The sequence below is a fragment of the Syngnathus floridae genome, chromosome 5, assembly GCF_059516105.1.
Source record: "Syngnathus floridae isolate MCC-2025c chromosome 5, RoL_Sflo_1.0, whole genome shotgun sequence".
Classification (NCBI taxonomy): domain Eukaryota; kingdom Metazoa; phylum Chordata; class Actinopteri; order Syngnathiformes; family Syngnathidae; genus Syngnathus; species Syngnathus floridae.
The window spans coordinates 479,843-507,005 of NC_142417.1; the positions used below are offsets into that span (position 1 = coordinate 479,843).

Below are 27,163 nucleotides of genomic sequence, written 5' to 3' on the forward strand. Positions count from 1 at the left end.
CACGTCACCATGCACTTCCATGTCGAGTCTCTAATGCAAAACAAGTGCACTGCATTTGATGAGAATGAAGGCAGCTGTCTTGATTTTGTCAATTAAGATGAACTGTGACTACTCCTACAGCGGCGCAGCCTTACCTTTCGCGGATCAGCCGCCCATGTCTTTGGCTCTTTTCTTAGTCGTTTCTTGCTGAAATGTCATCAGTACGGTTCCAATTGCGCTGCACGGAATTCACGGATGTTGTTGTTGTTGTTGTTAGCTAGCTTAAACCAAGAATGCTTTGGTTAGTCGCTTGGCTAGGGAAGTATGGCAAGCTGCGTTTCGCCCCGCTATCGAGGAATGATCACGTCACGATCCGCAAACATTCCTTCCGTCTCGCTCCTCTGTCAGTCGATCTTCTTGAATCGATGGGATTTCTGGTGGTAGACGCTAGCAGATAAACAGGAGCGAGGAGCGAGAAATTCCAAATAGAGAAATGAGTTTGGCCCCTAGGTGGGGGTCATATTTACTTTCTTAAATACCGTGACATTTGACGTCATATTTTGTGCCCATTATTACAGCTATCGAAAACTAACGAGATAACTCCAAGTACAAAAAATATATTTTTGTTCACGAAATAAACACACCAAAGAGCAGCACAATGAATTACAACAGGGCATTAAATGATAATGCAGAAATGATTTAAATATTTTACACTCTATTGAATTAATATGACCCTGTTTTTCTGAAATAGATAAGGGATGGATTTAATGGCTCAATGCACCGCATGCAGAATTTGTATACAAGCAATTTGAAAAGTCAATTTTCCACAAGTTGTCAATCAAAACGGCAGTCTATTGCCTTTGTAGGTGTCCTTTTTGATGCAGCTTTTGAATGAGATCTCCTAAGATGTTGTGCAGCCAGGCAGCCTGGCAGGCAGGTGCGCCAAAGTCAGTGGCCAGTGATGACATATTACGGCCGCACGGAATCGCAATCATTCCTGCCATTCATCTCATCTCGACTTTAATCCAGTCATTACTATTTGTGATGAGATAAACAGATGACTTGCGACAAGGCAATTTTCTTCAAAGCGCCGACTCACTGTGTTTTGCTCTGTGTGTGTGTGTGTGTAAAATAAACCCAACGCCCCGTGCGGCTAATCTTGTTAGCACCCGGCGCACTCCGTTCCGCCGTGGCTCCTTTTAATTGCCCCTGTTATTAATGAGCGGGGAGTGGGGGGGGGGGGGGGGAAATGGCTTCTAATTAGCTTGTCTCCTTCTCAAGCGAAAGCGGTGGTATAAACACGCCTGGGATCATTAGAGCACTTCACTTGTCCAAGTATTTATCTAAATCACAGAGCATCAATTAGCGCGCGTCGTCAATTAGCAGCAGGCGCCATTGATGGGAAGTGTTCTGGTGTCATTTTTACCGCCACTGACTCACTCAAATCACTCACTCACTCACTCACTCACTCACTCACTCACTCACTCACTCACTCACTCACTCACTCACTCACTCACTCACTCACTCACTCACTCACTCACTCAGTCATTCGTGCCACGCTAAGCACGTGCGACTGCTCAACCGCACTCATAATTCACTTGTACAAATATATTGGCATGATTTCATCGAGTGGTGAACTGCATCTTCAAACCCTGATTGATCATATGAACGTATTTTCTTCAAATCTGAAATCAACTCATTTCTATGAATCCAAAATGTCACTGAAAGATAATGATCATTTCGTGTAGCTCGTTGTGTGCTCGTGTGTGTAACTGCGTAAGGCTAACATTTCATCGCGCGAAGAGAGATCATTGACAGCGCGCTCCGACAAATTTCATTTGCACCTACAGCTAAGTGAAATGAGTCTTATGGGCCGAGACTAATTGCTGCCAGGTGATTGGCGCGCACGCTTGCATGCGTGCATGCGACTGTCGGTCTGCCAACGTCAATACTTGAGTGAATATTTCATGTGCTTGTTTATCTCGGTGTGTGTGTGTGTCTGTCGGTGTGTGATAACAGAATGTCAGCCAAGACAGTGGAGTTAATGAGCTGTATTTTGCTTGTTTTTTTGCTACCAGGAGAGGTACGGAAAAAAGTCTGCACCGTCGTGCGACTAATGTGTTGGTGTTTGCTGCCTTGCGCAATAATGCGTGTGTGCCTCTGTACGCTGCTATGCAAAATTAGATGGAATGACAATGGATGAGAATGCTTATAGAGTGAAATGGAATTTGTCGCATACTCAAACAATATGTCGATTTGATACAATAGAAAAGTCTCCAATATAATAGATAAAGAATGTATGCCTGTGGGGATTGTTATATATCTGTCTATGTGTGTTGCAGCACCGTTTCTATTCAGACAGCTTTTCCTTAAAAGCTAACAACGCACGAACTAAAAACGTACGAATTGACTAAACGGTATTTTTCTTTCATTTGGGAACGGGTGTACTACAGTACTTTTTAGGCTGGAGGACCTGCGGATAGTAAACCGTTTATGAACGCATGTCCTTTTAAATGATTAAATATCAATAAACGCTTCGAATATTTGCATTTTCTCGTGTGATGTAATGCCGCAGCGTTTCTTCCGGATGCCTGCGTTCTCAGCAGGCACACTCCTAAATTGGAAAGCCGAGCCTTTCATGAAGTTTAATCAGACGCTGTTTGGAGCCTCGGGGGAGCTGGTATTAGTGACGGGGAATCACTGCTGCAAATCATATCGTCATAATGAGCCCGCGGCGCGGTGCGGCGCGGCGCGGCGCGGCGTGGGAGTCGACCCAAGCCGGCGCCCACCGTTTTGTGTTATCGTTATCGTTCCTCTGACACAATATGGACGTCTTACCTCCGCTGTCGGGGGGAGCATTGTTTAAACGTCGTCGGCCAGCACGGACGGACTGGGGTTATTTCTCATTTCCAAAAGATCACAGCTGCTGCAAATGCTGCGACGGCACGCCGTGAATGCCAACGGCGGCGTGATTGGCAGCTTGACGCCGGCCGCAGCATTTGCATGGCATTTAGCTGGGCGGACGACGGCCACCCCCAACACCTCGCTGGGTAAATAAGATGACTTGTCTGTTCATACGCTGGCATGCACGCGTGCAATCTCGCTCCTCGACAAGCGTCTTGGCCTGCCACAGCCCGGGCTACGCTCATAATTGTGTGGCATTTAAGCACAGCAAAAGGACATCTACGAGTGCTTTACATTATCGGACCGTCATTAGGTACAATTACAGCTTAGCGACGCTCCCCGAGCTCGGCGTCTTGCCGTGCAAAATGATCTATAGTTATGAAAATGTCAAATGTAAGTATTGGAATTGAACAGATTCCTGTGAGTCATTTTTGCAGTTAATGGTCTGAATCAAAGCAATTTAGAAATAGAAGGGATGGGACGTACAACGATGAGGATGTATAAAGGCGCCATGAGAAGGGGAAAAAATGGTAGAGATCTGAGAAAGTACTCATCATGTCACGAGAATAAAATGTATGCACCTATGCAAAATAAAAAGCGTGAACGGTCCTCATCTCATTTGCCAACAACTGAGTGCGTGTAGCAGAAATAGACAAAGGAACATTTCTCCGTTTCAAATACGTACAAGTTGAAACATTCACTGTTACAGTTACACTGCGTTAAACAGAAGTCGTGCGCCTGGCGCTGTAGCTGTGGCTAACGTTGGCTTATTTGCATTGCTAATGCTCCCATAGTTTTGCTAGCACTGCCATTTGGCTGAAGCTGGATTTACATTCTCTCTGACTGTTCATCGTATCTGTTAAAGCCAACATGTAATAAATGAGGTCTTTTATTTTAAATGTGAGTGTTGTTTCTAAACACTATTCAATTTGTGAGTTGAAGAATAATCTAGAATTGTATTCACAAATATGGATACCAAAAGTAAAAAGCTGGTTTACGCGAGAAGAAGGTTGTGTTGTTGTTGTTGTTGTTTTGTTTTGTTTGAAATCAACATATTGTTTATCACTCCTTTTTTCATTTCGTTATGTTCCACCGGGTGTCAGAATTCACATGAAGCGCTCCGGGACGTTTTATTTTTCGAATATTTTATCTGACTGAACACCGCTTCGCCGCGCCGACACTTTTATTCACCTGGAAGAATTCGGAAATGACAGCGGCGGCGGCGGTGACAGCAAGGCAATAAGAAAAGTCGCAGGTAAAAACAACAAGGAAAAAAAAGCCAAAACTTGTCAGGAAACAATAAATCAATAAGCCTCGCCAACGCATCCCGGCCAAGTCCTTGACACCTGGAGCTCATTAAACACAGCCTAACGTCAACTTAGAAGAAAAAGAGTACACAGAGGCTGGCTCACCATTTCGCAGCCGAGAGCTGCAGAGCAACCTTGATATATTGTATATACTAGAAATAAATATGATTGTCCTTTAATCTGATTTTATTATACTGGGGACTCCCGCTGGCGGGCCTTCTGAGGGCTGATGGTGTGTAATGTTATTGCAGGAGGTGTGCAGCGTGTTTCATATCCCCTTCCCTTCTTGACGCTGTTTTATCGTGTCAGGGCCATTATTGTTTCTGTTGCTTTCTGCATTTATATGCACCCGTGTATATAACTTCATAAATCAAGTTATTGCCGCTGTCTCTGTTTGCATATGCGTTTGCACCTCCCCGCCGGCCGGTGATCTCTCCAGCTCCGCTACGGCTGCTAATTCCTCCTCCTCCTCCTCCTTCTCCTCCTCCTCCTCCTCCTCCTCCTCCACGGAGCGAAATCCTCCCTGGCCCGCAGGCAGGGTCGACTCAAGGCGTAAGCCAGCTAAGCACCTGCTTAGGGCCCCCCTGGCCGCTAGAGGGGGCTTAAGAGCAATTAACAGAAGACTTGTTCTTTAATTGGAGTCGAATCAGGGAGCATGTACACTGGTGAGTTTGCTCATATTATCTTTCTTCATGTGTCCCTCCACTGTTTGCATTCAAATTCCCGCCAAAGTACCGTTTCGCTTCGGGCCCCGTGAACTCGGCTTGCAGGTTCCGTTCGGCTCAGTTCATGAAGTGTGTGTGTGCATTGTCAGCTTGCATGGCCACTGTGCACTGAGACAGAACTAAACGCTTTCTCTCTCCACATCATTGAGCAGCATTACAAAGCTCTCTCTCCCTGCTCATCACTCTGACTGGGTGCGGCAGATGTGTGTGTTTGTAAGCGCGTGTGTTTACAGGACTCGGCTAAGTAGAATGTCAAATAAATCAACCTGTCTGTCCCCTACTGCAGTACTCCCCCATTACTCGTCGGCGCTCATCTTTTTTTTTTTTTTTTACCACTTTTCTCCCTCCCTCCCTCTCCGCTTTATGTGGCGTAATTCTCCCTTTAAATCTCATGGGGGGTGTCACGTGTCCCCTGCTCCATCACTGTCATCTGCAGATGACTGTTGCGCATACGCTTGCGGCGATGATGCTATTTTTGTATTTGCTCCACCTGCCTCAGGTATTCCAGTTACGTCTGCATCGGAGCCGCATTCAGAGCGAACGCACTTTCTGTCCCGGACCGGTCGGTGTGCTTGTCCTGCTGAATGGTGGCTGATTGAGACACATGGACCGCCTTTGTGCGCTGATCTTGTTGCCATTGATTACCTATCAGGGTTTTTGATTGCATGCAGGAAGTAATTCTTTTAAATAGGCCCTAATGGCCTCCAATCTGGGTTGATGACGCCCTCGGAGAGTCCAATTGCGGGTCCATTTAGGCCCTTTCAGACCTTTCTCGGTGTACATTGTCAGAACCTTCCTCATAGCTCACCGTGCAGTTCCGTGATCTGCATCATGTGGCCTCCTTAAGACGGAGCGGCGGCTGAGTTGTAGAAAAAAGATATGGATTCTGCCAAGATAGTCAAGTTGACCTTGCTCCTTTCTCTCGCTCTGATATACATGTACAATTGATGCAGTTTTGAAAATGATACTTGTACTACACATTATGCTTGCTTAACATGGTGTGATTTGTCAGCAATTGAGTCAATTGTTTTTCCACGCAGACTGTTATGAATTTGAATCCCTCACCCATAGAACAATAGACCGCTGCTGGTGAACTTTCAATTGCTTTATTGAACAAACGTAACAACATAAATGCAAGTGGCAAAATGGCCGCCTTCGGGGATGGATCAAGATGGCAACAGAATACCGTATTAGGACTGATCATGTTTATTGTAGAACAGATTCACGTAATGGTTGCATTTCTAAATGTTGCATATATAAAAAAACAATCGCAATTGCAGTCATGACGATGAAAATACAATTGGATTATTTTTCAAAACGGTTCATCCTCAGCAAACAGCAACCTCAAAGTCAGCCAATGACTATGCAATGCAATTCCAGGAAAATATGTTGGACTGAGACATCCGTGATGATTTAGATTTCGAAAGGTGAAGAAGGAAGTAGCTAGCGGGTGAACCAAGCTGTTGAGGAGGCCGAGCCGAGGTGTAATCCCGCTTTTAAGTGGATGTGACAAGCGCGGCTTTCTAATATGCGCAAAAAAAATGGAAAACGGTGACGTGAGAGGCCAGCTATGATAAATCTGTTAAGGATAAGAGAGAGCAGGCTCGGGAAGCGGGGGGTCGCTCCATCATCAGAATGTCGGGCCGTGTTATTATAGTCTGAGTTGGACAGCAGTGTGTGTGTGTGTGTGTGTGTGTGTGTGTGAGGGGGGGTGGCATCAGACAGGAAGAGGGCTCGCCGTCTAATCCTCCAATTTTCTTACATTACTAACCCCCAAGCGCCCCACCTCCCCTCTTATCCCCACCTCTGCCGACAAATGAAACTGGAGATAGCGACGGCTTCTTTCCGAGAATGACTTGCAGGGGTAAAACACACACGGTGAAAGAGGAAGCAAAGCAGAAAGCTGCTCCACCTCCGGCAACATTCATTGCAGCCGCCAGCCGTTGTTGAAACGCTTCACCTATGCCATTTCCTCTATGTGAGCGTTATTTTTTTTTGTTGCAACATTTGTGTACAATTTGGGCAGATACACAAGAAGCCCTTCAGCGATCAATAACTTCCTGCCGATAAGGAGACAAATCAAATGAGGACATATTAAATTAAGATATCGTTTTACGCGCTCATTGATGGATCACGCTGGAGACTTTCAGGCACTTTTCTTCTTGACTTGCCGGTTACATTGCTCGTAGTTTTGTTTACCTTTCAATGTTCCGGTTCAATGCTACTCTTTTTTTAGGTTGGGAGGACAAAAACTCCCTAAATGTCATTTTTCTCATTGAAATTGATTAGCTCAGTATCACTGGTGTCTTTCAGCATTTACTGAACCGAACAAAGCAGCGTTGGCAACGCTTCCAACAGGACTGTTTCCACAGTTGCGGCACTCTGGTGCCCGCTTGATTGGTTCCCATTCCAGTCACCTCTCGTTGGGCGAGGCAGAACCCTGACTGAGCGAGACTAATTTGCCATGCTAATGAGATGGCACCAGCAAACACAGGCAGCTGGAGACCAGAGTAAATGATCCTGTCATCGGTCGAGAACACAAACACGGCTAACCGCTAATTAGCTCGCCTCCGCTCGTCCGGGTGACGTTCTCGCAGGAAGATGAAGAACACAGACTTGTGTTGGTGGAAATGAGACGCAAAGGCTTTTTTTTTTCCTCTCTTTTTTTTGCAGCGTCGGTCGGCCGCCGCGTTGTCCTCCTTTCCTTTTTGTCTGCGCGCCGTGCACTGAGGGGTGTGTGCAGCATGGAGCTGTGCCATAAGAATAAGGCGGGAAAATATGCTAAGCAGACAATCAAGGTGTACCCCCCGGTGCTAAACAGCCAATCATGGCGGCCCCAGCGTGTGTCACCGAGCGGCAGGAGGCAGAATTAGTCCTGGTTAGCGGCCAGGGCCCTGCCGAGTGGCTGATTAGGCTTTTAGATGGAAGAGGAGACGGGATGTGAAAAGTCTGCCTGCTGCCATGAGGTGACCCAGACAAAGGACTTTTTATCGTGGAGAAAATGTCCAGGCAGAAAGTTGCTTAACCCTTGGAACACAGCAAAGGTGGATGCGGGTTGACTTTATTCGAACGACTCAGTGTTTAGTGTGACACCTCTGTGATGGGCTGTTACTAGAACCTTGACAGGCCCACGCACGGACCTTCAGGATATAAGGACATGCAGTAAGCATGTGCCTCACACAAAAGCACTCATTGTTATGGAAACGGGGCTCTGGGAAAGAAAAAAAGGACTATATTGAATGGCATCTTTTTCAATGAAGATGAATGGAAATCCCCCAATCCAAAACAGACCCCACCCCAAAAAAACAAGAAGATTATATATTTATTTATTTATGTATTTATTTATTTGTTGTATTTATTTGTTGTATTTATTTATGTATTTATTTGCTGCTGTTTTATGGGGGCCTGGAACGGATTAATGGTATTTTCCTTCAATTCTATGGGGAAAGATGATTTGAGACATGAACGCTTTGGGTTAAGAGCGTTGGTCAATGAACGAATTTGACTCGTGTCTCAAGCTGTCACTGTAGCAGTGAGGTTTATGTTGCATTTGAGGGGCGGGAATCGAATGTTCCCCCAAGCATGTCACTGTGATTGAGCCCATCTTTAAATGTCGTACACACACCCGCACACACATGTCGCTTTCACCGTGCGGAGGCAGGATTAACCTGCTGCTGCTGCTGCTGCCGCTGCTGCTGCCGCTGCTGCTGGCGGACTAAATCCTATGCTGCCTCCGCCTCTCCGTCCGTCTCCCTGTCTGGTTATCCCTTCACACGGGCGCCCCCGTTCAAAGGGGACGACCGCTGGGGATTAATGACGTGTTAAGGGGGCGACAATGGAGGATTTCGATGCAGCTTGCAGTAAGGACAGGAGATTTGAGAACACAGGCCACCGGTTAGTGCGCACTGAAGTATGATTAGGTACCGGCAAAGTCTCACGCTACACACACACACCAACACATGCGTGCGTGCACACACACCAAGAAAGCATGATGGACAGGTTATGTATTATCATTGCATGTGCCTAGAGAATAGTGTGGTGGCAAGCTGCTCCTATAGTCAATATACCTTGAAAACCCGGCTGACCTTAAACTCAACAGCAGCAGCAGCAGCAGCAGCAACCCTCAGAATCAACTGTCCCCACATTGTTCTGCTGACACATGCACATGGCCCAAACCGATTGGTCACATCTTTAACAATTTGTAAAATTCATGAGAAAATGTCTTTTTATGTTTTGTTTACATTCATCTTCTTGATTGAATTCACTGATGAGTTCCAACGTGTCGCAGCTCCTCCACACCACAACGGAAATACAAACCAGATTAGGGTTTCGCGTTTTGAAAAAGTACAGAGGCAAACCACACTGAACTTTACTGCTGGGTGGAAACGTGGCCACTCTTCCATTTGATTCGCATACAAGGTTTGCTGTTTATAGGGCAGGTAATAAACACAGTAAACACTTTCCAGTGACCTTTAAAACTGTGCCATCAGATGTGGTTGGAATGAAGCACAGAGTTTTGACGTCGTAACATGCAACATTGATCTCCTACCACAAAGTTAAGCAAGATTTACATTGCGATTCTATTTGACGCCAACCCAAATTGGGTGAAATCGCTAACCCAGCACTGCTGGGTCATTTATACCCAATGCATTGGGTTAAGGATTTCACCCAGGGTGAATAAAAACAAGCCATACTGATGAGTTCAAGCGACCAAGAAATGGGTTGCCAGGTTAGCCGTCTAACGATGGCTAATCGCCTATGCTATGTATGGCTCACCTTATATACATACATACGTATGTTCATCCTTTTGGGACGACTTGTGATGAGAAGCAGTCATAGCCTGACAAAGGCCTAGTGTTAGTCTCTGACCGACACACACACACACACACACCGCACCCGCTTCCTTCTTACCACCACACATACACAGTGTCACTCATATCCAGCTTGCTCCCCATCTCAAAAACCTTCTCCGGAGCAATCTCCTGTGCATCAGCTGCCAAATGAAGTTCCTCTTTAGACCCCCCCCAACAAAAAAAGAAAAACCCAGGCGGTCTGTCAAATCGTCGGAGGCCGGCGGCATAGGCAGCCCTCGTGTTGAAGCCAATAATCCGGCGTCGGGGTTTCAGGCGCGCAGAGAGCCGTGATTGACAGGGCTCGATATGAGGCCCTCGCCTCACTTGACATTTGGGTTTCATAAGGTCTGGAACAAAAGGCAGGGGCAAAATAATCAGAGACGGGCGCAGGCAAATAAATCTGTTTATTCCTCCTCACCCCCGCCGCCTCGCTCACTTCAGCAACTCCCCTTCTCGCCCACATCACGGTTCGACCGCTGGAGAGGATGGAGGGGGGGGGCACGATATTACCTTTTCTGAGCCTTAGTGGATTCACGCGCCACGACAGCGGGTCACTTTAGGCCCTGTGCTTACCTGAGATATTAGTTTGGATGTGTGCTGGAAAGAGATGTGTATTTGGACAGTGTGTGTGCGTGTGTGTGTGTGTGTGTGTTTGGGTGCACAGCCTGGTGTCTGTGTGAAGTAACAGAAAGAAAGGATGAGGAGACAGATGAAGACGTGCTGTCCAAGTGTAGTTGATTGTTTTGAAGAGCGGGCCACATATTGGCACTCGATGGCCCCTGTTTGAGAATATCAGGCCCTATTGAAATACCTCGGAATTGGGAACGGGAGTAGTCTTATGACGCAGAGAGGAATGTGAAAATGGTGGGCGGAACCCTGCTTTGCTTACCTCCTTGGTCATTTGCCCTAAGTATACTCGCACCTTAAGATCCGAACTGTCAAACACATTGAGAGATGGCTGATGTTGGTGCACAATGATTTTCTTGAGGGGGGCTCCGACTGTAACCCCCCCTCCCCGCATTGAGCCTTTGGCACAAAGTGAGGAAAATATTTATTGTGACAATAAAGATGTAAAGTATGAAGTTATACAGTCATTTGGAAGCATTTGAGGGTCCAGTCTTAGCCACGATAGACCTTTGATTACTTGTACAGTATATGGACCACTTGTGCAGTGGTGATCATTCCTATTGTGCTCCCATCAGGACAGCGTTAATTATTCATGAACAATACAAGCAGAATGGCGTACCTGTAAAGCTCGGTGACAATTTAATTGCAGGGCGGTAAAATGCAAAAAGGTGGAAATCACGGCAGACTGTTTTAATGTCTTCATAAATAAATGGCAGAAGCAAACAGGAGCGCATGTTCGCCTGGGAGCCCGTGATAAAACACACATAAATCTACAGCTAGTTACCAACCTGTGTCATTTAACACCAGACAGAGCGGTGGAGCCCCACGTGGGGTGCCAGCGCCAGGTCTCGCGCCGAGCAAGTGGTGATTGGACAACAGCAGGATGATTGGCAGGCAGCTCTCGCGCGAGGTGGCCTCTTCCCCCCTCGCCATTGGTCACCGTTAATGGCCACCTCCCCTCCAGCCCCCGCGAGAGAAGCAAACCAGGAAGTTGTAGTTTCTTACTGGGCTCGCGCGTACACAGACCGGCGTGGATTAAACTACACGTCCCGACGCGACGTCCAAGTCGCGAATGCGTAATTGCGCTCGTTTTTCACTGGCTGCTTCTACAATGTGGTCCGGCGAGGTGGGCTGGGGTGGGGTGGGGTGGGGTGGGGTAGGGGCCGAGCGAGGGAGCGAGCAGTCAGTGTCGCTCGCTCGCTGAAGTGGTCGTCGCTGCTGAGATGTGCACGTCAACCGGGGAGAGAAAAGTGGCAAATGAACCGGTTGCCACCACCACCACCACCACCACCGCAGCGGGAGGACAAGTGGGGTCACGACATGGCGGAAAAGCACCACTAAGAGGAAATTCTACAACATAGGCGACTACGTGGGGATATATTCTCTTCCGCACCTGACTATCTATCACACGGTGTGAGACTTTTTGTTTTACGATTTGACTGCGAGAATGGCGACCGGCCAAAGGTCCGAGGATGTTCTCACTCGGCTGGCCGCCTTCTAACTAACTGACTGACTGACTGCCTGACTGCCCGACTGACTGACCTTTGACGCACGGGAGCGAGCCACGCTTGACTCTTTTGTTTTTCGTTTTCGCCGAGAAGGAACTTCTCGATGCCTTTTTAATGATTCGAGACTTGAGCAAGATGTACCCTCCGGCGCGGCATCCGGTAAGTATAAAGCACCAGCAGCAGCCGTGTTGTCAACAACAAGGTTATACTGTATTAAGAGTCGCGCGCCTGATGCGTAATCACTTTGGATCGAGTTTCCGTGCCATTGCGCGCTCGCACGGACAATTGCGCTCATTCAAAGACTTGCGCGCGTCTCTCTCGTGTCGGTGTGTGTGCGTGTATGTGTGTGTGGCTAAAGAGAGACACGATGAAGGAGGCTAAGTGAAGGAAGCCTAAAGGCAGACAGTGACAGAAGCCCATTGTGGTCATGACAGTGGAACCTCAGTTGTCTCAGTTTGCCCTCTCTTCTTCTTTCTGTTCATCTTTCGTGGTTCGTTCGCTTCGGTTTGAGGTCCCGCACCAGCCTGGGCAGCCGTTCAAGTTCACCGTGTCCGAATCCTGCGACCGGATCAAGGAGGAGTTCCAGTTCCTCCAGGCCCAGTATCACAGGTGAGAGAAACGCATCCATGGATTTTCGGTCACAGGTGAGCTGGAGCCTAGCCTAGCCTAGCCTAGCTGGGTGGATGGATGGATGGATGGATGGATGGAGTACACCCTGAACTGGTCGCCAACCAATTGGATGGCACATATACGTATCAAGACAAACCGCCCGCCGTTCACACTCTCATTCACAACTTGAGTCTTCAACAAAGCCGCTTACATGCATGTTTTTGTCAGAAACCATATGCTTGCACAAGGAGAACACAATGACACAGGGAGCCAAAATGATGATGCATTTTTGATTTTCTCTTTTTAATTTGCCTGCTGTTTTGCTATTGAAAATTGGATGCTCTTTGTTTTAGCCAAACCTCTGTGAAAAGCAGACTTGATCGCCTTCATTCCGCAAGGATTTTGTGTCACTTTTAGGTTAGCTTTGCAATTAGCCTGACTTCTCCGTCTTTCTTCACGCTGTCGTCCCTCGGTGAGCAGGATTTTTGTCAGAAGCATATCATATTCGCCGTAATGGAAGTTTAGCCTTACTAGCTAGCTACTGAATAGCACCGAGCCAAGGCATGTAGGTTATGTTGCCGCGCATTCTAAAGCCCAGGAAAGCCGCTCAATGATCAGAAAAATGAAAACATCCGTTATTCCCAGTTTCGCTATTTAACGTGTTTTGACGAAGCGCAAAATACTAACTGCGAGACTGAAACTTACTCCATGTGCGTACATGGTAAGTCTTCTGAGTGCTGGGGACCCCAGTTTGAGAACCGACTTCCAGCATACGAGCCCTTTTTTGAAATGAAATGCGCATTGATACAAAACAGAAAAGAGTTTCTGGACGCCCATCCTGGCGAGCCCATGCTTGCCCCGGTTTCACCGATTATACGCTAACCACAGGTAAAGCCCATCAACCTCCGTATGCACGTCCGCCCCTGCGAGTGCAAGAGGTGTGAAATACTTTTTAGCCGACATGATGAAGTGTGAAATGTATTGCTCGGGGCAGAATCACAAGCACCACATAGCAATGCATAATAATCACCCACCTCTGGCCGCCCCTGTAATTATTGTCCGGTCGGTCACCTGGCGAGTGTTGGCCAGTGGCTTTCTTAAAAGGCCGCAGCGAGCGGCGCGATGCTACTCCGCAGGAGAGGAAAAAAAAAACCGAGAACTAGCACAGGAAATGTTTTGGGGTTTTTTATAGACAAAGGCACAAGGTTGAAAAAGTGCATCGAAAGGAACAAGGATCTCTTTGATGGGTTTCATTTTGAAAAAAATCCACAAATGGTTACTTAAGCGTTTCAATCGATGGTTTCGTATAAGATCAGCTTCTCGGATTTATTTATTTATTTTACGTATATTTATTTATATGATCCATACAGGTCATTTTACAATTGTAGCTTAGTTTACTCAATTACACGAAAGAAAATCTCGCTGTCCACAAATACAAAAAACCAAAAACTAATATTAAAATGAATTCTAAAAGAAATAAACCAACCAAATCCAAGTCTGTCAAAATAACAAAGAAAAACAAAGTGGCCTTGTGTCTCCCAAATCAGCATCTGAAGGTGCAAGCAAGATGTGCTCCTCAATGTACTACGTATTCCAGAAAAGCCACAAATGCACTCGCAGTTGCTTAGTGGTGCGTCAGCAGCCTCACTTTACCTGCGCCTCCCCATCATGCCATAAAACACTCACACTACAGAGTCACGGCGCTAAGTGGACACTTTCCCGTAATAGACGAGAACGAGGAAAGGGTTAAGCGCGAGTGTAACCACACTTGTGATATGGACCCTCGTTATGTGGTGGGGGGGTTTTTGTCGATGGTGCAGTTCGGGCCTCGCGTCCAGGTTTGCGTGGTCGTCTATTGATCCATTAATTACCGAAATGTACGTGCTGAGTAAGTGTCTGCAGGGGAAGCCGGTGAGTTCTGAAATGCCACAAGAAAGTAGCAGGATGTGGTCGTGCTCAGCTTCTGCTTTTACACCCTTGCCTTGTTTTTGTCAGAAAACGGAATTGTCTGCACAATGTGTTTATGTGACACTGATTTTTTTTTTTTTTTTTTTTTTTTTTAACACCCCCTCCTCCACCTCAGCCTGAAAATGGAGTGTGAGAAACTGGCAAGTGAGAAAACGGAGATGCAGAGACACTATGTCATGGTGAGTTTCGCACCCCGAGTTGCTGTGTGTTTTGACGCAAAAAGGAAAAACACCTTTCTTTTGCTTCGCTCTGATCTTTGTTTTTCAGTACTACGAAATGTCATATGGACTCAACATCGAGATGCACAAACAGGTAGGCGAGCTGTGACTGCTGCAATTCACTCAGCCCTGTTTGGTTATGAATAATGACTTTGCAGAAGCAGATGACAAATATTTTAGAATTGTAGTGAGCATTAAGTCGAGTCAGGGTTTAATCAAATAACATGACCGTTCTTTCTCAACACGCTCATCATTCAAGTTGGGACAAATCTTGTGTCTTTTTGCTTATTAAACAAATGAGCCCTTGATGGGCAGTACGCAAAATGGTCGTCCATCATCTCAGCGTCTTCTTATGCTAAATAAGTTCTGGCCCCGTCCCTGGAGCTACTCAGGGGTCACTAACGTGGGGCACCAGGTAGCCCCCAACGTCGGTCCAAAAAGTTGCTCGCCGATCATTTGAGAGGAATGTTGTAGAATTGTTCAAAAATGTCAACACTGGCAGAGATGTGGATTTGATTTTGAATACACTAAACTCATTTGCAATAACCATTTGGGGCTCTTACTGAATTTTAATGTTGCTCATCATGGATAGCAAAGTCGCTTTTTTCCCTTTTGGTACTTGTTTGAGAAGTTTGAGAGCAACTGTAGTTGGTCGTAACTCCTCCGGTAATCCTTATTATTATTCTGCTCGTTAAAATAAGCTGTTTCCACTTGCCCGAAAAAATGACCATCATTTCCAAGGAATCTAAAACAAAAATGGATGAGATTGTGCCTTTAAATAAGCTTTTGCAACCCCATTTTTGTTGTTGTTTCCAAAGGCAAGCTAGTGTCATTAGCATAAACATCTGTTAAGCGCTCGCTCGTCAGCTGCAAGGTGAAATGAGCCGCGGCAAAGCGCGCCTTTCACCTGCGCACACGAGCCGCCGTCCATCTATGTGTGTGTGTGTGTGTCCAAGACTGAAAGGATTTGAAAAATGCTTCGCCATGCATTGTGTGTTTGCCCGCTTGTGTGTAGCAGTCCGTTTGTATAAGCTACGTGTTGACTTGCTGTGTTTACTGTATATGTGCGTGTGTGCACATTGCGGTTATTGATTCAATTTTGTGTGCGCGTGGTTCCTTGTGTCATGTCGTGTTGTCTTGCATGTGTGCAAAAAAAAAAAAAGAAGAAAACCCAGAGTGTTCATGTACAAGAAGTCCCCGAGGGAACGTTGCACACGTCCGCAGCTTTTCACGGCACGCAAATCAGAGCCGTGCCATGTAATATGCGGTGTCCGTATAAATCCCGCCGTCGGCCGCTTTTTGAGGCCCGTCAAGCCGAGATGGAGACGCGCACGCAAGCGTGTTTTCCCCGGGTGGGCAGTCCAATGATTTCCGCCGCCGAGGGCGAATCGCTTCCATCTGCATTTGTGTGTCTCTTGTAGAAGCAAACGATTTTCGCCGGGCGTTTGTGCGCGCACTCCCACACAAGCGAGGCTCTGTGCAAACGTGCGGCTTTGCCGGTCGATGTGACGATTCGACTCCCTCGCAGAGGTGGCGGAACGGCCGTTGTAAATTGTCAGTGCTTTGATTGACCTCGTGTTTAGGCCCGATCGTACAATCCCAAGATCTCGATCAACTCGGTTGACTTTACCTCGTTAGATTCAAAGTGGTGTCGTAAAGACAAAGTTGGAGTCGATTCGGTTTTTGTTTTGTTTTTTTTCCCCCTAATGTAGCGAGGTAAATAAGAGTCATCAGAACAAGCTAGCTGAAGATTCTACTTAACTCGCCACCAATGGCTGCTGAACGGATGTGGAGATTGACTCTCGGGCGGGCCGGCGGCGCTCAAATCCCTTTATGGCAAATGCTCCCTCCCACCAAGTGAATCTCTGATATTGCTTGTTTAGCATTTTCCGAGGGTAATAGGCCCATTGATTTTCGCCTCGGCTCTCTGTTTTATTTACACAGAAGGACCGCGTCGCCCGGGGAGCGAAATGTACCAACACTCGTTAAAGAGAAATTGACTTGTGGACTGAGCTCGGGCTGCCGAGGAGCGAGCTGCGAAAGGGAGGGGAGGGGAGGGGAGGGGGATGGGGGGATTGGGGGAGCGCCGCCGCCAGGGCTTCGGATCCGGCGACCGAGCTACAAGAGGACAGCTAATCAATTGCAAATTAGTGTGACTGAAAGGGAAATAAAGCAAGCGATGGACGGGCCGAGACGGAGGGGAGGAGATGGTGGCGAGAGGCGGAAGTAATAAGACGGCGTGATGGTGAGAAATGGCAGCGATCTCAAGCGGGCCTGACAACTCATTTACTGCGGCAGGGGGGAGGGGGGGGACGCATTCGATTCACTCCAACGATTTAACGTTATTTTAGCATTCAGTGTCACTATCGGAGATAGATTCGGATCGAAAATTAAAACGACTCGAAATTACCTGGAATAAATTTGCTGCCGGAAGAGTGCAGACAGGTGAGCTAAGCTTAGCGGGCAGTTGAAGCAAATGCTCCAAACGAGTTTACTTTCCCTGATCTGAATGAGTCATGATCCATTTGTGAATCCCAACGGAGTCAAATTTTTCAATCTAGACGAGCAGGGCACCTGTCTGCAAAAATCCCATGTTTAGTCTTCGGCATGGGCAAAACATATGCCCCAGTTGGGCGGTCCTCTTATCCAGGGGTGTCAAACATTGTAGTCATAGTTTCCTTTGGAGGGCCATTATATTGTATACAATATGAGCTACAAAACAAATGTTAGTCATCACACATGAATTTGTTGCACAATTTGTCCGCCAGCCGGCCGGCCAGCCGCTGAAAGTGATGTGGTGGGCCGTATCTGGCCACCCAGGCCTTGAGTGTGACACCAGTGCTCGAATCTGTGGTCATCTAGTTTTTGTGAGGATTTCAGAATTTCTTGCTTCCTCTTCTCCAACTGAACATACGAGACTCGCAGCTTTTAGCATTTCACCGACGGACACGACTCCCGGTTCACTCCGCCGGCCGGCCGGTCGGTCATAGAGATGACATTTCAAAACGGAAACAAAGTGAGCATTGATCATGTCATATCAACGCTTTTTGACATTCTGTGTTCCGTTTCCCTGCCTGGCTACACATGCAGACAGTCCGGGCTCCATTCGTTGTATTAGCTGGTGGTGAAAAGCAGCACCGATGCGATGCTTACAAAGCTCCACAAGGGAGATGGACATTTGATCTTCTCTCTGACCCAATCTGACTCCTGGGCGGCTGCCTGCTTTCATTTATGGGATGTGAGCAGTTTTGGGGGGGTGATGCTTTCACGCGACATCCACTGCGATAAGTGGATGACAGTCAGCCGCCGCCATCTTGTTATTCCCCAGAGGGAGGCTACCTACGGTTGATTAACCTGCAGCGTCTGTCCCCAAGGGTCAAAACGCAATACTACTCGATTACACCAGCATTTCCAAATATTAGAGCCTCATCAAAAGAAATGAATCGGTCAGGTCCTAACAAAGTAGTCTTCCCTTCAAATCAGAGCTTCTGAGAAAATGAGCATCGGCACGGCAATTCTGCTGTCGTCGACTAAATTGATCTCAAATTTTGGTGGAGCAACCTCTGTTAAACAACTGTTAAAGTTTGATCCATACGGTAAAGAGATTTGCCGTCGTATCATCTGCAATTTCCACCAAATGATGTTATTGCCTCTCCCAGTGTGCAGCGTAGCAAAAGGAAATTGTTTCTAGATTGATATGTCGGCGTACGTCGCCATTGGTAGAAACTGACGCGTGCGGCTTGCCGTCTCCGGCCTCTTTTCTTGTTTGCATGCTCGCCGGGTTTAAATTGCACTTCTAGCACTTCCTTTGGGAAGGTGGATCAGGCAATTTCCTGTTTTAAAAAAAACACCTTGCGGGGGTGCGTGCGCTTTATAATCTTTAAAAGCCAACCCTTGGGTTCAGTAAAAACATCTGATGAATACAGAGTAGCTCGGGGAGGTGCGTTCACGTCAGTGTGTACGTGTGTGTTTGTGTGTGTGTGTGTGTGTGTGTGTGTGTCCACTCTCACGGCCTCTGGCGGCTTGTGTTAGTGCTGATACCAACTTCAACTGCGACTTCACCTCTATCAAGGTCACAGACATGAATTGAGTGCTTTAAGGTTAGATTTAACACTTGCATTTCTTTGACTTCCATCGCTGGCTTTTTGCCCACTTAAAAGTCAGGTATTTCTCACATACTTCTTATCTGTGTTGGAAAGACCACATTTAAAAAAAGATATCTTTCAAAGCGCCACCCAGAAGACTTGAAGACTATGAATTGAATTCATTCTCTCAAGTGTAATTAACAAGTGGCTGACTGACAAGTGTCTCTTTCTTTGTGTAGCGCACGTTTCTTTCTTCTTCAGGAAGCCATTTTGCCATCACTAATTCAACAGCACAGCATAAATCACATTCTAACATCACATCAACTTGCCAGACTGACTTTGATGAGAGTTTACGTCGCTATTTACCTCTCGGAATTGGCGAGACGGCAGGACGTATTTGCGGGCTGGCGATTGTGTGCCCACTTCTTTGTCTTCCAGGCGGAGAGTGTGACACTTACATCTATGTACCCACTTCTTTGTCTTCCAGGCGGAGATTGTCAAACGGCTGAATGCAATCTGCGCCCAAGTCGTGCCCTTCCTTTCTCAAGAGGTAAGGAGGGAAGAAAATGGCTGTCACTGTTAGTTATGGAAGAGGCGAGACGCACGGACACACATTGCACGCGTGCACACCGACAGATTATCCGGCGCTTTATTTGCTCGGGATACTTGAACCTATTAAATGTCGCCCACTAACATATGCAAGGGAAGAGTATTTTCATAGTAATACCTTTGCTATGGAATGCTTGTGTGTGCGTGTGTGCGTTTAGCAGATAAAGACTCGCAACTGCTCGCGTGCGTATGTGCCAAGGGGTGGGAAGAGCAGTAAAGCGCGAGTGTGTACTCCACAACTCTCCTCCAGATTAGCCCTGGATTAGGAGGCTTTAAAGTGGATTAGAAATAATGGCATTAGACAGCGCCGCCGCCGCCGCTGTTTGCTGCACGGCCCCGAGGCCCGCCGAGGACGGAGGCAGCGAGAGGAAAGAGGCTTTTTTTTCCCCGTTTTGTTTGGATTCACTGCTACACTTGGCGGTCGGTGGTTCATGTGAAACGTAACACAATCACGTTAACGCGGCGGTGGAAGGTGTTTAAGAAGCATCTTTTTGTCCTTTTTCCGAGCGTTGCATTGTGTTCGCTCATTTTCAATCTCTCTTCCGTGCTGATCTTTTAGTTTCATTTCAATATGGTAGACCTCTACAAGCTCTGAGATCCACTACGCTAAGAGAGAAATCATGTTTACAGTACAGTGAACGATAAAGGTCATTCATGTGCTCGTCCAAAACAAACCCCCCATCTCGTCTTGTCCCAGCATCAGCAGCAGGTGGTTCAAGCGGTGGAGAGGGCCAAGCAGGTCACCATGGCGGAACTCAACGCCATCATTGGAGTGAGTGAACCTGAAGATAATTCCATCTTTGATACGGAAGAAAAGCTCACACGACGTTCCCCATCCCTCAGCAGCAGCAACTCCAGGCGCAGCACCTCTCGCACGGCCACGCCATCCCCGTCCCGCTCACGCCGCACCCGGCGGGCCTTCACCCGCCGCTGCCCCACGGCGCCGGTACCGCCGGCCTGTTGGCGCTCACCTCGGCACTCGGCCATCAGCTGCCCCTCAAAGACGAGAGGAAACACCAGGATGGCGCCGAAGAACACCCGAGAGGTGCGCTAAATCCTCCTCTCCGTGTTCATATCGGTTTGGAATGCCAGATGACGGGAAGGGGAGTTCAATCATCCAACAAAAAAAAACATTCTCCTTTGAACCGGATCTGTTAAACTCTTCCGCCATGGTACCTGTTCAATTTGAACCAGCCGGCGTTCACTCGAAGCCGCGTGGCTAATTACGATGTAGCGTTGTTACCTTGCGTTGCATCAGATAATCGTCTTTGAAGCGTAGAGTCCGTCTCACAAGTCCAGCCAATGGATCGTATTTATCTGCGCGTTGCACATCAGGTTGATGGGATGACTTTCATTCTGAATCTTTTCTTTCTCTTTTTCCCACCGTCTACCTCAGCAGAGAGAGATTCTGTGAAGGTGAGTCCTCCGCGCATCTGAGCATCTTCTCGATGTTGACAAACTGACTTTGGGTCGATACCCGAATTTGTGTACAAGTCATGAAATGTGATTTTTTTAAATTTTTTTTTTTTCAATATACGTAGACGTCCCCTTGAAAAAGTATCAATGCCAATTTAAATGAGGATCTAATGTGCCTCTACTCCGGTTGAAAAACATTTTGGCCCTGGCTGTGTTTGAAGATTCAGAGATGTGCAAATGGAGACAAAAAGGAGCCGCATGCTTGGCAAAGGGGTAAAGCGCCACAGACTAACGTTACAGCTTGTAGTAATTAGTCCCTTAAGCTCAGCCTTTTCCCATGGCAAACGTTTGGTTTGTTGAATACTCAATGAGCAGATTAGCATTTCTTTATTCCAGCCGCCTGCGCGCAACTGTCAAACACACACACACACACATGTACACTTAGAGGCTTGCGCGTTCACTGATGTTTGGGAGTTGGTAGAGACTGGAGGAATGCTTAATATGTTATCTCCTGCCCCCCGCCCCCCCCATGTAGTCTATCCTCCTCCACACAGACTCACAGCTTTAGGCACTGTGATGGAAACGATTAGTAAAGTACGAATGTGTGTGCACGTATACGTGCGTGTGGTCTTCTGGAATCGGTAGCAAAAATAGGAAGACTGAAATGATGAATGCCTTTCATTAGTGCCCTGTGGGAGAGCGAACGAACGCACGCACGCACACACACACACATTTAGAGATGCTCTTTGACGTGGCGGCCAACAGTCACTTCATGAAACCAATAAGCCCCTTGTCAGCGGTCTCCAGTTGCCTTGGCAACAGTCCACTGGGTACAGTGTGTGTGAAATGCATGAGCCTCTGTGGCTTAATGTCCTTGGTGTTCGCACCTCGTACACTGATAACACTGGCGTGGGTGTGAACGGCACATTGCACTACATGTTGGCCGTTCAGAATTGTTGCCGTGAGTTGTTTTGGAAACTTCAGGGGCCCTATTTTTGTGCCCAGTGCAAGTCTTGCACAGAGCGCAGTCTAACTTTTCTCGCGTTTGGTATTTTCCTAGATGGACATAGGTAGGTAGAAAGGGGTGTTTGCGCCATTGTGGGAGGGAGGGCACACAACCAACTTGAAATCCCTCGCCCCAAATAGTGGCCGATTTTCTTTCGTTTTTTTACCCTCCGGTAGAAAAAGACCGGAGTTACTTTTACCGTGATGTCAAGCCAATAACACGCAGCGACCAATAATCCGTTTTATAAACACACCAAAGAGTGACTTGCTAACCAAAACAGCAGCACCTACCAAACGGCAATCGCACGCCCTAAAATGAATGAAAGCGCACAGGTATTTTGTTGCCCTGGCTCGGATATGTTTGAAAATGATTTTGAAAAATGCTTTGAAAGACCTTATGAACCCAAATTCCAATCCATTTGCGGCGCACTCCAATGCAGCAGCGCTCGGCGCACATTCCGTATGTACTCATGCGGCAAAGCTTGCTCCTCCCTCGCAGGATCCTTGTCATCAACACCTGCATCACGGCAAAGGGCAGCGGAAAGGTTACAAGCGTGAGTTAGTGAAAAGGTCGAGTTAAAGGTCCTGCTTTATTTTTCTTCTCTCTATTGGTCGGCTGCGGGCGAGACGCGCCTCCCCGCGAGACGGCAATCGAGAAGGTCCGAGCGATCGTTAGCGATGAGCGAGAGAAGTGTGCAATTAACCTTGATGCACCCTCCAGCATAAAAATGGGAAACACGCGAACAAACGCATCCTCCGCTCCCGACCATCACAACTGTACAAAATGGTGGGTTTTTAGTTTTGAGGTGAAGCGTGTATGATCCACTCTTTCGTTCTTCATTTGTATTGATAAAAAAGAAACGTCTGCCCATGTAACCAAAGGCAGCAATTCCACATAAAGTTATTGTGATGGAAATTTCATTCTGTTTTTCCGTGGTCACTTTTCACGGTGAAGTTGTTATTTCTTCCAGAGCTCATCTGTGTCTCCGTCCGCCAGTTTTCGGACTGGAGAGAAGCACCGAGGTTCCGGCGATTACTCCGCCGACAGCAAGAAGCAGAAGACGGACGATAAAGAGTTGAGCTCGACACGCTATGTAGGTTTTTGCTCCACAGTTGACGGCAACATCAAATTCCATGGAACTTAACAATGCGTCATTTTTACCCAACATAGGAAGTTTCTGAGTTTCATTCTCTGTGAAAATCTTCTAGGAGAGCGACGGTGAAAAGAGCGACGACAACTTGGTGGTGGACGTGTCCAATGAGGTAGGACGATGGTTGGCCGGGCGTCTCCATGGACAAAATGAAACAGCTTTCCAAAACAACCACCGTGTAGGATCCGGCTTCTCCCAGAGGAAGCCCCGCCCACTCTCCTCGGGAGAACGGATTGGACAAGAGTCGCCCGCTGAAGAAAGATGCCCCCCTGAGTCCCTCTTCTGTCGCCTCCTCCAGCAGCACCCCTTCGTCCAAATCCAAAGAGATTAATTTGGTGAGTCGTCCGTGTATCGTTTCTCTCGGTGGGGTCCTCAGCGGTGCGGTATCATTTTTGCGCTATTATTAGTGTTGTACGGATGTGTCACTGGAAATAACACTTGCCTTGTCTTCTGGAGAAGAATGAAAAATCCACAACACCCGTTTCCAAGTCCAGCACACCCACATCCCGCTGCGACGCGCCCACTCCCAGCGGCACCACCGCCAGCCTGAGGGCAGCTCAGCCCAGTAAGCCGGCAGGGGTCGAGGCGCTCCGTAAGTCTTGTGTGATTTGGAGCCGGGCCGGGCCGGGCCGAACCCTTTTGTAAAGATTCCAAATGCATCGTATCGATATTGCCGAAACGTCATCCTCGCAATTCGCCCTGTCGTAGTAGTGGAACGTTAGCCAACCGTTCGTTCGCTTAGCGGCTATTTCCCCGTTTGTGTCTGGTCGCAGCTCCTGGCCTGCGCACGCCGCTGGCGGTGCCGTGCTCGTACCCCGGCCCCTTTGGCATGGTCCCTCACCTGGGGATGAACGGCGAGCTGAGCGGAGCGGGTGCCCCCTACGCCGGCCTGCATAGCATGAGCACTGTGGCCGCGGCCGCCGTGGCCGCTTACGGACGCACGCAAGTGGTACGCAAAGCGCCTGGTGCAAAAACAAGCGGAGCTCGCCGTCTTTTGCTTTTCATGTCAAATTTTCCCTAGGTGGGATTTGACCCTCACCATCACATACGTGTCCCCGGCCTTCCTCCCAATCTTTCGGGCATTCCTGGTGGCAAACCGTAAGTCTCATTTCCCAATCGATCGACGTACGTCAATCGCGATCTGGCGTATCTAGTGTAAGTCGTCTTTGCTTCCAGAGCCTACTCGTTTCACGTGAGCGCCGACGGGCAAATGCAGCCGGTCCCTTTCCCCCCGGACGCTCTGATCGGCCCGGCCATCCCGCGTCACGCGCGCCAGATCAACACGCTCAACCACGGGGAGGTGGTGTGCGCCGTCACCATCAGCAACCCGACCCGCCACGTTTACACCGGCGGCAAGGGCTGCGTCAAGGTGTGGGACATCAGTCACCCCGGCAACAAGACCTCCGTGTCGCAGCTGGACTGCCTCGTGAGTCCCGCCGCCGCCGCCGCCGTCGTCGGCGCCGCGCTGCTATCCCACGTGCCAGGTTCGAATTGGACGTCTGCGCCTTCAGAACAGAGACAACTACATCCGCTCCTGTCGACTGCTCCCCGACGGACGCACGCTCATCGTGGGAGGTGAGGCGAGCACTTTGTCAATATGGGACTTGGCCGCACCGACTCCGCGGATCAAGGCGGAATTAACGTCGTCGGCCCCCGCCTGCTACGCCTTGGCTATCAGCCCCGACTCCAAAGTCTGCTTTTCGTGCTGCTCCGACGGAAACATCGCCGTCTGGGACCTTCACAACCAGACTCTGGTTCGGTAGGCTCCCAAAGGTCTTGCTCAAAGTTCTCTTTTTTGCCAATAGCGGTTGTGTTCACATGCTTCCGATGGTTATATCAGTCACAAAATAGTCGAGTCATTACAATCACCAGACTTGGATGTCAAACCGGAACGGAGCGGAGCGCTCTTTCCTACCATCGAGACAAATTGTGTGCACCGCAGACAGTTCCAGGGCCACACCGATGGAGCGAGCTGCATCGATATCTCCAACGACGGCACCAAGCTTTGGACGGGAGGCCTGGATAACACCGTCCGCTCCTGGGATCTCCGAGAAGGCCGCCAGCTGCAGCAGCACGACTTCACCTCGCAGGTCGAGTCGTGGCCAAATGAGATTTGAAAGAATTTTCAAATTTAGATGAGATTTAAATGGAGGGAATCCTGACCGCTCTGCTCGCAGATCTTCTCGCTGGGATACTGTCCGACCGGCGAGTGGCTGGCGGTGGGAATGGAGAACAGCAACGTGGAGGTCCTACACGTCTCCAAACCTGACAAGTATCAGCTCCACCTCCACGAAAGCTGCGTGCTCTCGCTCCGCTTTGCGCACTGCGGTGAGTCGACGCCGACCAGCCGGCCGCCACCGCCGAGGTCGAGCAAGTCCGGCGACGGGCTCATTCGCCGCGCTGTCGCTTGCAGGAAAGTGGTTCGTCAGCACGGGAAAGGACAATTTGCTCAACGCCTGGAGGACCCCGTACGGTGCCAGCATATTTCAGGTAAGCCGGAGAACGTACTACGTGTGATTCTGGCCTTCCGTTGGGAGGAGGACTTTGGAGACATGCAAGACTTTGACAGACTGTTTCCTTCCCGTCCGACAGTCCAAGGAGTCGTCTTCGGTGCTGAGCTGCGACATCTCCGTAGATGACAAGTACATTGTGACCGGCTCCGGAGACAAGAAGGCCACTGTCTATGAGGTCATATACTAGGGTGGGCCGAGGGCACCGTTGGATGAGGCCCAACCCCGTGTACCATATGTAAGGTGTAAAATAGAGCTTTTCGTTGTTCCCGCCGGGACTTTGGAAGGCTTTTCGGAAGTTGAACGAAGCACAGAGATTCTTTGAGTGAATGAGTGAATGTAATGTCCATGCACACTGAGCAAACACTGGATGTTGTCAAAGCATTATCCAGATCATATCCTTTCACTCCTTGTTTCTTTCTGTTTGCGGCACCAACACCAGCTTGTTTATTGTTGACTTACACAATGTACTTATTTCCATCCCGTGCGTGCGTGTGTGTGCGTGTGTGTGTGGCTGCTTGAAAGACGGCTGCGGTGGTCTTGTCTCCCGCACACGGTGCCTTTCCACTCCTCCTTGCAACTGCAGATACTTTCTCCAACTGATGCTTTGTGGCATCATTTATTTTCAAATGAGAATTTTTGCCCTGCTTTGTTCCCTTAAGTCACAAATGTAAAACGCACCACGCTATTCAGTATGCCACGTTTCTACTTTTCACATTTGAGTTTTCTCACAGCCTACCGCGCGATCCCTAATTGACATGTGGGCTCGACTGATACTCGAAAAATGCTCGATGATGGTTTTTTTGGTCAAGAAATGACATACGCGCACTGCACAATGTGACTGCATGTTTAGTTCAAAACGAGTCACGCCAAGTGAGTCAATCAATTTACCATGGTAAAATATCAACTCCAGCAAATATGTCAAGTAACGTTAACAAAAATAAAAGTAAACAGCCAAACACAACTGTTATGTATTTTTCTGGATAAATGTAAAAGCCCAGCTGTTTTATTATTATTGTTAGTCGTACTAAATCATTTCCATCACAAAGTATAAATGTAGACATTGGAAATGAGTCAAATAAGATGAACAATGAATTATTATGAATCATATGATGGATCACACTTCTGCATATGACAGCATTTTTCAGTTCTAGTGCAGGCAAATCTGTGCTCAAGTGTGGTGAAGATGCTTGATGCCTGAATGTACAAGACTCATTCGCTAGCTGCCTTTATGTTACAATCCGCTATCATCTCGTTATTGCTTCAGTCATGCATTTTGGTTCTCAGTTGTTTTTGCGCTTGTTTCGTTTTGTTTTTTTTCCTACTGTAAAAATAAACTCTGTAACTTCCCCTTTATTTGTTTTATAAAGAAACAACAACCAAAATGTTCCCGTTATCGCAAAGTGATCGAGCTAACTCAAGCGGATACCGAACTATTACATCCACTTGGTGCATGAAACGTTCAACTCGGAAGAAGTTAGGATGGCCTTGTATAAGAACGGTAAACATGTCATTATTTCCGTTTGAAAAGAAACATTCTGCTGTGTTTCTTCTGTATGAATGGTCTTTGTTTTGTTTCTTTTTTTAAATCTAGTCTGTAGTTGATTTTATTAAATTATTGTGTGGATTTTTGGGGTTGTTAGATGTGTTCATTGTTTTATCAACCATAACTTAAACTAGAAATACCTA

The 27,163-nt window shown here is 47.9% G+C and overlaps 1 protein-coding gene across 8 annotated transcripts; it reads left to right on the top strand.

Annotated features, from left to right (window-relative positions):
* Nucleotides 1–11,559: 11,559 nt before the first annotated feature.
* On the top strand, nucleotides 11,560–27,101 carry LOC148397296 (transducin-like enhancer protein 4). 8 transcript variants are annotated; one of them, XM_088376309.1, is made up of 21 exons: nucleotides 11,560–11,806; nucleotides 11,997–12,062; nucleotides 12,415–12,512; nucleotides 14,596–14,659; nucleotides 14,748–14,792; nucleotides 19,271–19,333; nucleotides 20,090–20,164; nucleotides 20,236–20,437; nucleotides 20,789–20,808; nucleotides 22,785–22,907; nucleotides 23,023–23,076; nucleotides 23,147–23,299; nucleotides 23,421–23,556; nucleotides 23,738–23,913; nucleotides 23,986–24,062; nucleotides 24,141–24,390; nucleotides 24,476–24,723; nucleotides 24,907–25,054; nucleotides 25,142–25,292; nucleotides 25,378–25,454; nucleotides 25,557–27,101. In XM_088376309.1, the coding sequence occupies exons 2-21, from the start codon at nucleotides 12,018–12,020 to the stop codon at nucleotides 25,662–25,664; spliced, it is 2,313 nt and encodes a 770-aa protein (XP_088232435.1). In that variant the 5' UTR covers nucleotides 11,560–11,806; nucleotides 11,997–12,017; the 3' UTR covers nucleotides 25,665–27,101. The 8 variants fall into 8 exon arrangements, with proteins under 8 accessions (XP_088232435.1, XP_088232442.1, XP_088232436.1 ...); XM_088376316.1 differs by having other exon boundaries at nucleotides 12,427–12,512; XM_088376310.1 differs by having other exon boundaries at nucleotides 11,560–12,062; nucleotides 23,424–23,556.
* The last annotated feature ends 62 nt before the right edge of the window (nucleotides 27,102–27,163 follow it).

Excerpts from the sequence above, each read along its gene's own strand:
- LOC148397296 (XM_088376309.1), top strand. The coding sequence starts at position 12,018 with ATGATTCGAGACTTGAGCAAGATGTACCCTCCGGCGCGGCATCCG. Across the intron at positions 22,908-23,022 it reads AGTTGAGCTCGACACGCTAT|GAGAGCGACGGTGAAAAGAG; the intron begins GTAGGTTTTTGC and ends AAAATCTTCTAG. Across the intron at positions 25,293-25,377 it reads GCTCCGCTTTGCGCACTGCG|GAAAGTGGTTCGTCAGCACG; the intron begins GTGAGTCGACGC and ends TGTCGCTTGCAG.